Raw genomic sequence first — 11,776 nt, 5'->3', positions numbered from 1 at the left:
CAATATATTCATTTCTGAAAGGTTTATGTTGAACTCTGTAAAAGCTAATAAATGGTATAGACTTTGGAATCTGTCAAAAGATTTTTTCATATGTGTGAAATATATAGGCCACATAAATCTATGGTGTATTTAATTAATCTACATTGTATTTGCTCATTTATTTTCTTTATACCGATCTAGCAAGGAATAAGACTTACCTTAACGAATGGATGGTCTTGTTTCTCAAAGCCAAGATTTAAAGAAAAGCACAAAAAAATCTTTTTACGTTCTAGCCAAATATCTAGTTTTCTACAGTGATGCTAAACGCTCAATGCTAATGTTCTAGCTATGGATTTAGGTTATGCTAACTCATTAGCCGCTAACAGACACATTTACCTCATTACATTTGATATCTTCGGTTTTTAGTCGGGTTCATTCATTCTGAAAGCATCTACTGGTCAAATGTTATTTTTATTGATGTTTTAAAATCATCACGAGGTCTTATAATCGATCAGAAATCTATCCATCAGTCATTTAAATAACGGCGACGGCAGTAAATGTTCTGTGACCAAATCGAGCGTGAATTTCTTCCTCTAAATGATTTTACACTCTCTTTAAATGATCATGTTCATACTATCAATAATATATAAATGCACACTTTCTTTTGCCTTAAGAAAGATGCAGATTTCACCCCTTCCATATAGTCCATTAAATAATAAGGACAGTAAATTGCCTAATGAGATGAGAACACATTTTCTCATCTCGGTTTAAAACAACAATAACAAAAACAACAGCATGCTAATAGATTCCAGTGGATATTATTGCTGATTTTAGCCAGGGTGCTAACCCATGTGCCAGCAGAGGACAGTGTTGTTTAAAGAAAATCATCCGCCCTTCTTTTCTGAAACTGCAGGAAGCTTGAGGCAAAAGCTGACAACAAAGATGAGCGTGTCTCGCTTAAGAACATGGCTCAGATCTCTCATCGTCCTGAGGAAATAGGCCAGTTTTCTTCCATCTCCTCCCTGCAAAACAAAACAAAACAAAAATAAATAAATAAAAAGGCCGATTAGTGTTTTGCCTACTCTAAATCGCCTAATAGGTGAAGCAGAATAAATAAATGTGAGATTTATTATGATAATATTCCCAGCTTTTCTCTTTATGCCCTCTGCAGGATGTAGCAATGGCAGAACCCATATCCTGTCTGATGGACATTGCTTAGAACCAAGGATCTTCTACAGATACTGACATCAAGCTTAGAAGCCTCAACAGATTGTTCATGCATCATGATATTTCAGCCCTGTATAATAAATGTAAAGAAATATTTCTGAGATGTTCATGTGGTATAAGGAAACACAATAAGATTATCATTGTTGATCTACTCAAAGTTAATATAAAGGCTTGTAAATATTTACATTAGTTAAACTCAATGTTATAAGGTACTGGTGGTTCAGTGGTAGGTTTCTCCTATCATGCAGAAAGCCCGGGTTTGATTCCCAGACAGTGCCCAAGCCCCAGCCACTGGATGTAGTGCTGATCCCAAGCCCGGATAAAATGGGTCAGGAAGGGCATCCGGCGTAAAACCTGTGCCAAGTTGTTGTACAGACCAATTGGTCCACTGTGGTGACCCCTCACACACGTGGGGAGCAGCTGAAAGATCAACAAAAACTCAGTATTATAAATATTCTATACATTTTCACTCATCATTCAGTTTTGCCTCTGAAATCACTTGAGGTATTCTCACTCGCAATTTTAGAGCTCTTCGCCTCTGGGAAAACAATAAAAAAAACACCATGATTCATTTTTAGGCAAAACTGTGCTCGTCCAATTAAATTTTCTCTAGAAGCATATAAACCCCGCCCCCTTGGAGATGGGTTTGCTCTACAGTATCAGCTCATTAACAGTAAATGCTTAGTTTGAGGAAAAAGTGGTTACAATTTATTTCATTTTGAATAGAAAGGAGGTGGTGGTGGTTATGTATGTTCTCAGAATGAGCAACACCATATCATATAATAACAGTCATTTATCTAATATTTAGCTATGTTGCTAAACTACCATCAGGTTTGCTTAGGTAAATGTGCTGTACCTTGAATGCTATCCGCCGTTGTGACGTCATTTAAAGCACTTAAACACTAAATGTCACTCTGAATTCCTGTTTAGGAAAGAAATCCATCACCTCGTGGAATAAAATCACAGCAACGGCACCATTTCACAGGGTACTGGAAGCGATTTAACCTCCAGTCTGTGTAGGAATTCATTTAAATCCGTTTATATGCTATCATCATCAAGTGATAATCATCACCAATGTTCTTGCTGACTGCAAGCAACACGCTGGGTCTTGCGAGTGTCAGGGCTATGTTTGATCAAAACCTCTCATAAAAGAAATATTATATGGATGTAATAAAAACCTGCAGAGAAATGCTTCATGTTCTCTCTGACCAAAAGATAACACTTCGCACATTTCAGATCAAACATCTTGTTTGGGTATCTAGTAACAATAATCCACGCCACTGTGGAGTCTGACGTGAACTTAATTCCACTTACACGTCATGCTTTTTTACAATGTACCACATTATAGCAGCTAGAAACACTGCTTTCTGGAAAATGAAAACGTATTGGTATTCAAGCGTTTTACGTTGAGCGTATCGTTTATGCTTCAGCTTTGCTGAAATGAAAAAAAAAACGAACTGTCGACCTGTAAAGCGTGTTATTGTGGAGATCTTACAGAACAGATTGCGAGTTAAAACTGACTGAAATAGACCAGAAACCTTTTAAGGTACATGCAATGCAATGAAATATTAACGCTGGACTTTTCAGCTTACTCTTCAGCTCAGAATTCTGTCAAAAGGACAGGTTTTATTTGACAATTTGGCAAATTCCCAATTTGGTCTAATGTCCAGACCCAGTGTTGGACATGGTACAATCTGTCTTTAAAAAATAAGTTATTTCTTGAAGAGGCCATGTCTATCTGCTTTTATTTTTGCCCACCCTACCACACACACACACACACAGTAGAAATCCCATCAATTCCTGGCCCATGTTAATGCACCCTTTCAATATTTGATGTTTCTTTATGGAGTGCTGACAATAGAACAAGAAAATGGCAGGCGCATTTTGCTGATCCAGTTCAATGGCTTCTGCATCCATCTTCCTAACAGAGCTCTAAGTATGCGTCTCCTCTGCTGGGAGCTTTTTCAAAGTTCACCAAGGCAAGACAGCGTAGAAGTAAAGAGCACTTTTTTTGTTTGATGTCACCGCTTTTTTTACTTTTCCAGTGCAGGGGGGGCAGCACGGTTGCTTAGTGGTCAGCACTGTTGCCTCACAGCAAGAAGGTCCTGGGTTTGAGTCCCGGGTTCGAACAGGCAGGGGCCTTTCTGTGTGGAGTTTGCATGTTCTCCCTGTGCCTGCGTGGGTGTACTCCGGTTTCCTCCCACAGTCCAAAAGCATGTACATTAGGTTGATTGGTAATTCTAAATTGCCCATAGGAGTGAGTGTGTGTGGTTGTCTGTCTATATGTGGCCCTGTGATGGACTGGCGACCTGTCCAGGGTGTACCCCTGCCTTTTGCTCTATGTGCGCTGGGATAGGCTTCAGCAGACCCCCCATGACCCTAATTAGGAATAAGTGGGTATAGAAAATGGATGGATGGATGGACAGTGCCGTGGCGCTCTAGCGTTGAACACGTTTTTGTAAGAATTTGATTCTCTTCTTGTTACGTCAGGGACGTGTGTCTTCTTTGATGGGTTTGACTCAACAAACAGGGAAAACATCACATGGACAATACATGTGAATAATATTTATATAGACGGCATACCGAGTAGAAAAAGTTAATTTTTTTTTAATCAAACAAAGCATCCAGAAACATGTCTTTGAATGTATTTAAGCATTAAAACAAACCTTCTTTGAAATGTGCTGAAGGAAAAATGTCAATATTTTCCAAATGAAACTAATTGAAACTTTGATTTTTCATTCATTCTCGCTCATATACATGACTATGAAACTTGCAAACCAATGAATCAGAAGAAAATGATCCTAATTTGCCAGAATCTATTTACGTTAGCAGCCGATGCTAATCTACCCTAGCTTTAGCAAAGAAAACATGATAATGTTTTTTAATGTTTAACTTTAATTCAATGTAGCTAGTTATTAATAGCAAATTAGCAAACATGTTTTTAGGGGAGGCAAATGAATCTTTGTTTCACGAGTCTTTGTTTACTGGAATATTTCACTGAGGTAGGTCTGCGACGCTCTTCCTCCACTGCAGTTAAGTCGATTATCCGCCGTCTTCAGACTCAGATGACTAGCTACGGTGCCAACTACGCCGTGTATTATCAATAACACGATCAATATTTCGCCAAAATAACACATTAGCACAGTAAAATTCCTCTCGCATTTTCCACTCATTTCGATTTTTTTCATTATAAACATTGTGTGATGTCATGAGAAAAATGGCCAGGATTCAGTCCAGGGTAAAGATAACACTCTTCCAGCAGGGATTCTGTTGGTTCTTTATTCAGGACCAAGGGTTGGGAGGGAGGTATATCCTTATTAACGTATCATGACTTTAATCAAATTCAGATTAATTATACAAGACAATGCTATGGCCGTTTCTTGCTTCTGCTCCTTTTCTTAGTTTTTAACATATTAAATTATTTTTCCTTTGCTTCCCAGCAGCCATTACAAAAAAGAAACAAAACAAACTAAACAAATAAACAAAAGAAAGAAAGAGTACAAAACAAAATGAAAGAGATGCATCAGTGTTTCACAGTCCATGTCAAAAAGAGTCGCTCCTCGTGACGGCTTCTAATAAAGTTCACGATTTACCATTTGAGGACCAATCGGTTCAAAAGCAGTTAAAGAAATCAAACGGAACCATTAGTCCACAAATGGCAAATGAAAAGACGTCTGCGTTATGCTTCTTTACTGTATAAGCCTTTATTTGTAAAAAGTCAGTCGGTTAAGTATAACCCTTTTTTTTTGTACCACATACTGTTACAGTTTGTATTAGTAAAAAACACATTTTGCTCAAACACCTAGAAAAGCTGACGGACACCATTACATTAAATCGGCACTGACAAAAGAAATGAAATACAACTTTATATTGTACAAATGTTGAGTTCATGAAGACAAATCATACCCCAAAAAAAATGAATCAGAACATCTATATATTAACAGAATAAATAATAAGAATAATAATTTAAAAAAAAAAAGAAGAAAAAAAAGAAAAAGAAGAAGAAGTGAACTGAACCAGTACAACACAAATCGCTTTTTTTTTTTTTTTTTTTTTTTCACTCTCAGGGCATAATGTAGAGTAGAAATATATTTCCTTTTCTATGAGAAAAACAACAGCAACAATAAGAAATAACGACTTGTTTAAAATACAACAAATACGAGCAATTAGAAAGGAAACCATACTGAAGAAGGATTGAACTGTAGATCAGTGAAGGAATGATTTCTTTAAAATAATAAGAAAAAGTAATTAATTAATAATAATAATAATAATAATAATAATAATAATAATAATAATAATAATAATAATACATTTGGAAACAATTTTTTTTTGTGTGGTTGTAATTTTTGGAGAGCGAGATCATTTAAATATCCTTCTGAGCCAGACATTTTTGTGTTTTATTTATTTATTTATTTATTTTTTGTGTGTTTTATTTATTTATTTATTTTTTTACAAACTCATCCAGCAAAGGAAAAAAAAAAAAATTTGTTCTCTGGTTTCCAGTTTGCATTTATTTATCTGCCTATTTATCCGTCTATCCATCTAATTAAACGTGATCTATAAAAAACAAAACGAAACAAAAAAATCAAGAAAGGATGACGACATGCATATTCCTTCGTTTAGTTTATCGTATGAATATTTTAGCGATTCGTATTCTTTCTGTCTAAAATCGCCTCTTTTCTCAGAACCGCAGGGAGTTCAGTCCGATCTGTTTCCATATCCAGTGCAAGAAGTAAAAGCACCTCGAAAAGCGAGTTGATTCTGTCGTTGTGTGTGTGTAAAGGTGAATCTGTGAACAGGTTAAAATACAAAAAAAAAAAATTAAATAAACAAATAAAATGAAATAAAAATAAATAAATAAAATATAAAATATAAATAAATAAATAAAATATAAAATATAAATAAATAAACAAACAAACAAACAAATAAATAAATAACCCTTTTTTGGGGGAAAAAAAATGTAAGTCATGCAAAACAAAACCGTATTTATTTTTTCCTGTAATTTTTTTTTCCTTTGTCGTTTTTTTTTTTCAGAGGTTTCGTTTGCAGAAGTTATGCAGGTGCTGCAAAAGCTGTCCATGCCAGTCGCAGTGAGGCTAGCTGTTACTACCAACTGCCCTGTTTTAGTTCATGCATTAAGAAATATAGATGAAAGATATCATATTTACAATACAATTCACATGTAATTACACATATACACAAGAGGCAAGAAAAATTCACATTGAAATCAGTTCAACAGTTTTTTGTACTTCCTTTTCTGATGTTTTGTGGCAGAAAACACACAAAAAAAAAAGCAGCAGTTTGCTAAATAAAAACCACGTGTGCTGATGATTTATCGAGATGTTCATGGATATATCGAGATGATTCGTGATTTGTGACGGGATGAAATGCATGACAAGATGTCGTCCGTTGTCTTTTATCGGCCCCGCCCCCTTCCCATCCCTTCCCGTCCCTGATATTATATAAAGCTCTCCCTCTTAAACATATACAATATTTATGATATAATATCGACAAAGAAATCGAACAAATTTCACTCTGAAACCATTAAGACACAGAACGATTCAGTGAGTCATACGCTGTGACACATTCTCCAAAGAAGGCCGGCTCGGCGTGGTCATCGTTGCGGATGGACGGGGTGTCTGTCTGTGTGTGTGTGTGTGTGTGTGTGTGAGTGAGCGAGTGCGACGCTATCTACTGCTAAATGCTGCACACGATTACAATTATTCCAAAAAAAGACCGCTGCCATCATAAAGATTCGTTAGTCGTAGTATAAAAATCGACTCGATCGAGCAGATGGGTCTGGATTTAGAAGTAAACCATGTTTTCCTCTTTAACTCACAGTTTTTAAGGTACAGAACGTGACCGAACTCCCAGATGCTAGGAGCCCTGTCCGGTGGGAGATGCTAACAGGGGAGATATCTCCCTGCCCAACCTGATCTCATGCAAAAAAAAAAAAAAAAAAGAAAAAGAAAAAGTCTACAGAAGTTTAATAAGCAAGAATGAGAATACGTTCATATCAACAAATCAAACTCGGTCGGTTTTTTTCCTCACGAGTCAGCTGAAAAATTCTAACACCACAATCTCGCTCTGGGTGAAGAGCAACGCGATCGACCCGAATCTAAGGTCAAATTCAACACCACACAGAGAACCCAAGTGTTTCCTCAGTTATCTCTGTTCTCTTCGTTCCAGACGTTTAAGACGAGGGTACACGTGACGAAGATGCTACGTGAGTGGACATATATATATTTTTTAAAAAAGCGTCAAAAAGCACGATGGTTTTTGTTTAAAGTGAAGCTGAAGCTTGATCACGTGATCACAGGATGGACATGGGTTTTTTTTTTTTCGGTTTTGAATATACTACATTTATTGTTTAAAGCCGAACCAAAGTAAACATGACTGCAGTTTTAGCAAGAAGTGACACAAGACCACCAAAAACACCACTTCCCCACCCTCCCCGTGTTGCTACATATGTTTAAGTGTTTCAGTATTTTGGCCGGTTAACCAGTGTAAACTAGCATCTCGGTCCATTTTAACACGTGATGCTAATAAGGACGAAATAAAGACTTAGCCATGAAGAATACTCCTGGTTTTTTTTTTTGGAAAGATTTTGATGACCCTATCACTGACTAACGCCTTTAAAAAAAGAAAAAAAGAGAAAAGGGCTGCAAATCTGTTTATTTCACGTGGCTCATTTTGGTGGCGTTAGCAACAGTGCTGCGCGAGGTCTCTAACAGGAAACTGGATCATACTTCATTATTATGATGTCCTACATGCGCCGCTTATATTAGATACATGATCGGTACATGACAGGATTAAAGCAGATTATTATAATCCGATCTAAGCGAACATATATATTTTTTTTCATCTAAGCGTGATTATAATGAGGTTTTTATGACCGTTAAGGCTTGAAATTGACTCGCTGTGTGGCGTTTGCATTCTATTGCTGCGATATAGTCCGTGTGTACAAATGCTTTCTGATTAAGGCAAATCTCTCAGGGAGCTGACGGCAACAACACATCCCACAACAAATCACCGCTCCACCAAAACATTTCTGATGAATTAGCCGAGTGCTGCTGGTGCTACAAGTGCGCGCTGATCGTCAGAATAATAACGTGGAGGTGACGTGATGACGGACTAGACCGGGCCGAAATTTATTTTCAGTATAAGAAGAGTCCGAGCGTCCAGACTAATAATAACCCCGACCGTTTAGCAGCGTGCACAGAAACCGCAAATCTATCAGGAATAATAGAAATAATAGTTAGTAATATTAATTCATCAGATTATTTATCTAATATATAAACCACAGGCTGAGGGACTTTATTCTGACAAATGAAACTGTAAAATTTAAGATATAAGATAAATAAATTTCAGTCTTTGTTTAAGTTACGAACAAATTATTACATCTAGAAAAATGTGTTAATTTTGTGTCAATTAATACTCCCTGGATTTGTCAGGAAATGCAATAAAATGGGCAATAAAATAAATAATGATTCAGCGTTCAAGCCATATTTCAAATATCACGTCATTACATGAGCAAAAAAAAAAAAAAACCTTCTCTAAAAGGATTTTGCTTCCACAAACATGTCAAGTTGCTTTTTTGTTCTTTTCTTTTCTTGGTTGCGCAAGGTTGCGCTAGACTAACCTCCACTGAGGGGTTTATCCTCCTACATATAGATGATGATACGATATGAACAAAACCCTAAATGATTCTGATGTCCTTCGGTCTGGCGCCATCGTTTTTCACATCTAAACCTCATCTGAATTTTATTCACTCATCCGGTGCTGGTTCATGGAATATATATACGACACACGCAACATTGCTACACTTGATATAAAGGTATTTTGCAACCTGCTCGTTAGTCAGCAGCCAGGAGTCAGTGATGAACATCTTCTACATCTTTTTTCCACATTTCCCTCAGGTACACAGCGCTAACAGTGTAAAGATAGCGTAGCTTTTCTCTATCTTTCTCTCTCTCTCTATCTTTCTCTCTCTCTCTCTCTCTCTGTTAGTTGTGGTCGTATGGGATGGCGGCGGATGGAGTGTGATGAGAGCGAGCTGAGAGCCGGAGGAATCTACTCGGCTCTGAGAACTGAGACCCGCTCAGAACCTCCTCCACCTCCGGACCGCAGAAGATTTCAGGGCTCTCGAGCTCCATGTCTGGTCAAAGACAAAGCATCCACCTTGTACCTCCTGAAGGACCGACCCAACCCCGCTGACCGTCTGGAACACCTCTGGAGAGAGGAGCTGGATGGATCTGGTAAGAACTGGTGTCTGTGGTTATGGTTACGTGTATGAGGTTGGCTGCGTGACATGATGACGTGGACTTTACACTGAAATTCATAAGAATGACATAAGAATGGGTTTATAGGCCTTTTTGGTTGTCACGTCAGTTCATGGCTTTTATCATACATCTTATTTTGCCCCATTAAGACTCAGAAGCTCTTTTTGTTCCTGATCATGCTGATGTCATCAGTCTTTGGGATTGAATCCTAAGATGTGTAACATCAGGGCTGTGGGTGGGTCTGCAGGTCAAAGACTGAGCGCCGTTTAGCCCTCTTTTACTTCAGTGATCGATTGAGGACACCTACTTCAGGTTGCAGACAGGCACATTTTAGAGGAACCAAGAAAAAAACAAAAACAAAGAAAGGAAAACAAACAAACAAACAAACAAACAAACAAACAAACCCAGAAGATAATGAACTGTTCTCAGAGCATGGGCCATTAAAGATGAGCGAGTTATCACGTACAATATCAGGTCACACGATGGGCTGATCACTGAAATATTTAGCAGATTGTAAAACAATGACCATCTCTTCTGTATTAATACACATTTTTTCTTTTTTTTCTTTTTTTTTAAATACAGCTTCATATAGTTGATGGACTTAACTTCAAAACCAAGCTCGGACAAACAGCTCACCACGGTCCCTCTTTTTTTTTTTTTTTTTCTTTTTTTTTTTCACGTCCTCACACAACACAAAGTGGACGATGATAATGATGAGTACTTTATCTACAAAACAGATGATTATCACTAGGAACAAGAAGAAAGTAAGAGTACAGTTCTACTACCTAACCATATCGGATGGAGGATATTGAGTAAATGTACACTTGATGCTGTTTATCCTTTTTCTCCAAACAAAACCGAAACAAATCAACGAAAACAAACAATGCATATAGGTGGCTCGTTATCTAGCGATGCGCTAACTCTAGAACTCTATGCTTAATTAACTGCTCTCCCCAGAACGGATTTATTTTTCCAAAAGACAAAATAATAGCAACCGGAGTAGTCAGAATCCTTACAACCAGAAAACGCAAGAAATTCCCAAGGCTCACGGAAATGGTATTAAGAGAAAAACAACAACAACAGCAAACAACAACAACAAAAAAAAATAAACAAAACTCTGGGCGGGGATTGTGTGTTTGTTTGTTTTCAAAACACGGGATGGCCGTCCAGTGTAAACCAATGACCAGAGCTTTATATCTAGGAAAGAGAAAGGTCTCTCATGAAAAAAGAAAAACAACAACAAAAAAAAATCATCACAAAATCCAAGGGAGGAGAAGGGGGGAGGGGGATTTGCTGTACAGCATTGAATCATGGGGACAAAATCGTGAGTCCCTTCCACGAGGGACAGGAGGAAAGGACAGGAGGCTCAGTGACGATCGAGGACGGAGGGATGGGTTCTGCCTGGTCTGTGCCCAAAAGCATACGAGCCATGACTGATTTCATGAGCTGCAGTCGGGAAAAGGTTGATTGCAGTATGTATCGATAAAAAGCCGGATGAGGATGCTCTGGCGTATCCTTTTTCTGTATATCTTGCAATCTTTCTTTTAGCAAAAATATCATGCAGTCCTTAGTTCCAAACCCTCGGGAGGATTTTTTTTTTTTTTGTTCTTGTTCGTACGTTTGTTAGTTTCAGAAGTAAAAGAAATGTTTGTCTCACATGATTCTTAAACATTCAAGTCAATCTATATAATACTTTTTTTTTTTTTTTTTACATCAGAAAAGTCCTTTCCGCATTGTGTGTATAGAAATATAAGATATAGAAATATGCATATACATATGTATGAACTTTTCCTATATGTGTATACATATTTTCCAATTGTATCAAAGCCAATTCAGTGTGTGCTCTCAAAATATGGCCCATGTTTCCTGGGAGGACGTGTGTCAATTCACGTAGTACAACCAGTAGATGAGGTTGAAGAATCCGAACGTGATGGGGAAAATCACGCGCGACCACTTGTCAATGGTGCTTACATCCGTCAGGTTGGGGATTTTGAGCTTGAGCTTGGACGAGCGCCTCCGCAGGCGGCAGTTGGCACGACTGCGCATGGCGCCGCGCTCCAGCGAGTGATGGCCGAAGCCGTCGCGCGAGGAACCGACAGGCTTACGGAACTGAACGCCCGAGCTGTCGAACGACATGACGGAGTTGCGTGAGTCACTTACGCTGCTGCCCACGTCTGACGGCATCACCTCGTTGTTCATCTCCAGGGTGGTGAGCAGGATGTTGCCGTAAGCGTCCACCTTGATCAGAGATAAACGACAAACAGGGACACAGTCAAAAGCCAGAAATC

The 11,776-nt window shown here is 38.0% G+C and overlaps 1 protein-coding gene across 1 annotated transcript in view; it reads right to left on the bottom strand.

Moving 5' to 3' along the window:
* Nucleotides 1–4,891: 4,891 nt before the first annotated feature.
* Nucleotides 4,892–11,776, bottom strand: part of gabrb4 (gamma-aminobutyric acid type A receptor subunit beta4) — a 59,019-nt gene continuing 52,134 nt past the window's right edge. Inside the window, exon 10 of the mRNA XM_058416416.1 lies at nucleotides 4,892–11,726. Coding sequence (XP_058272399.1) covers nucleotides 11,370–11,726 — 357 coding nt within the window. The 3' untranslated portion in view covers nucleotides 4,892–11,369. The remainder of the gene's footprint in view (nucleotides 11,727–11,776) is intronic.

The sequence above is a fragment of the Hemibagrus wyckioides genome, linkage group LG18 (genome assembly GCF_019097595.1).
Source record: "Hemibagrus wyckioides isolate EC202008001 linkage group LG18, SWU_Hwy_1.0, whole genome shotgun sequence".
Taxonomy (NCBI): Eukaryota; Metazoa; Chordata; class Actinopteri; order Siluriformes; family Bagridae; genus Hemibagrus; species Hemibagrus wyckioides.
This window is presented reverse-complemented; position numbering and strand designations above follow the sequence as displayed.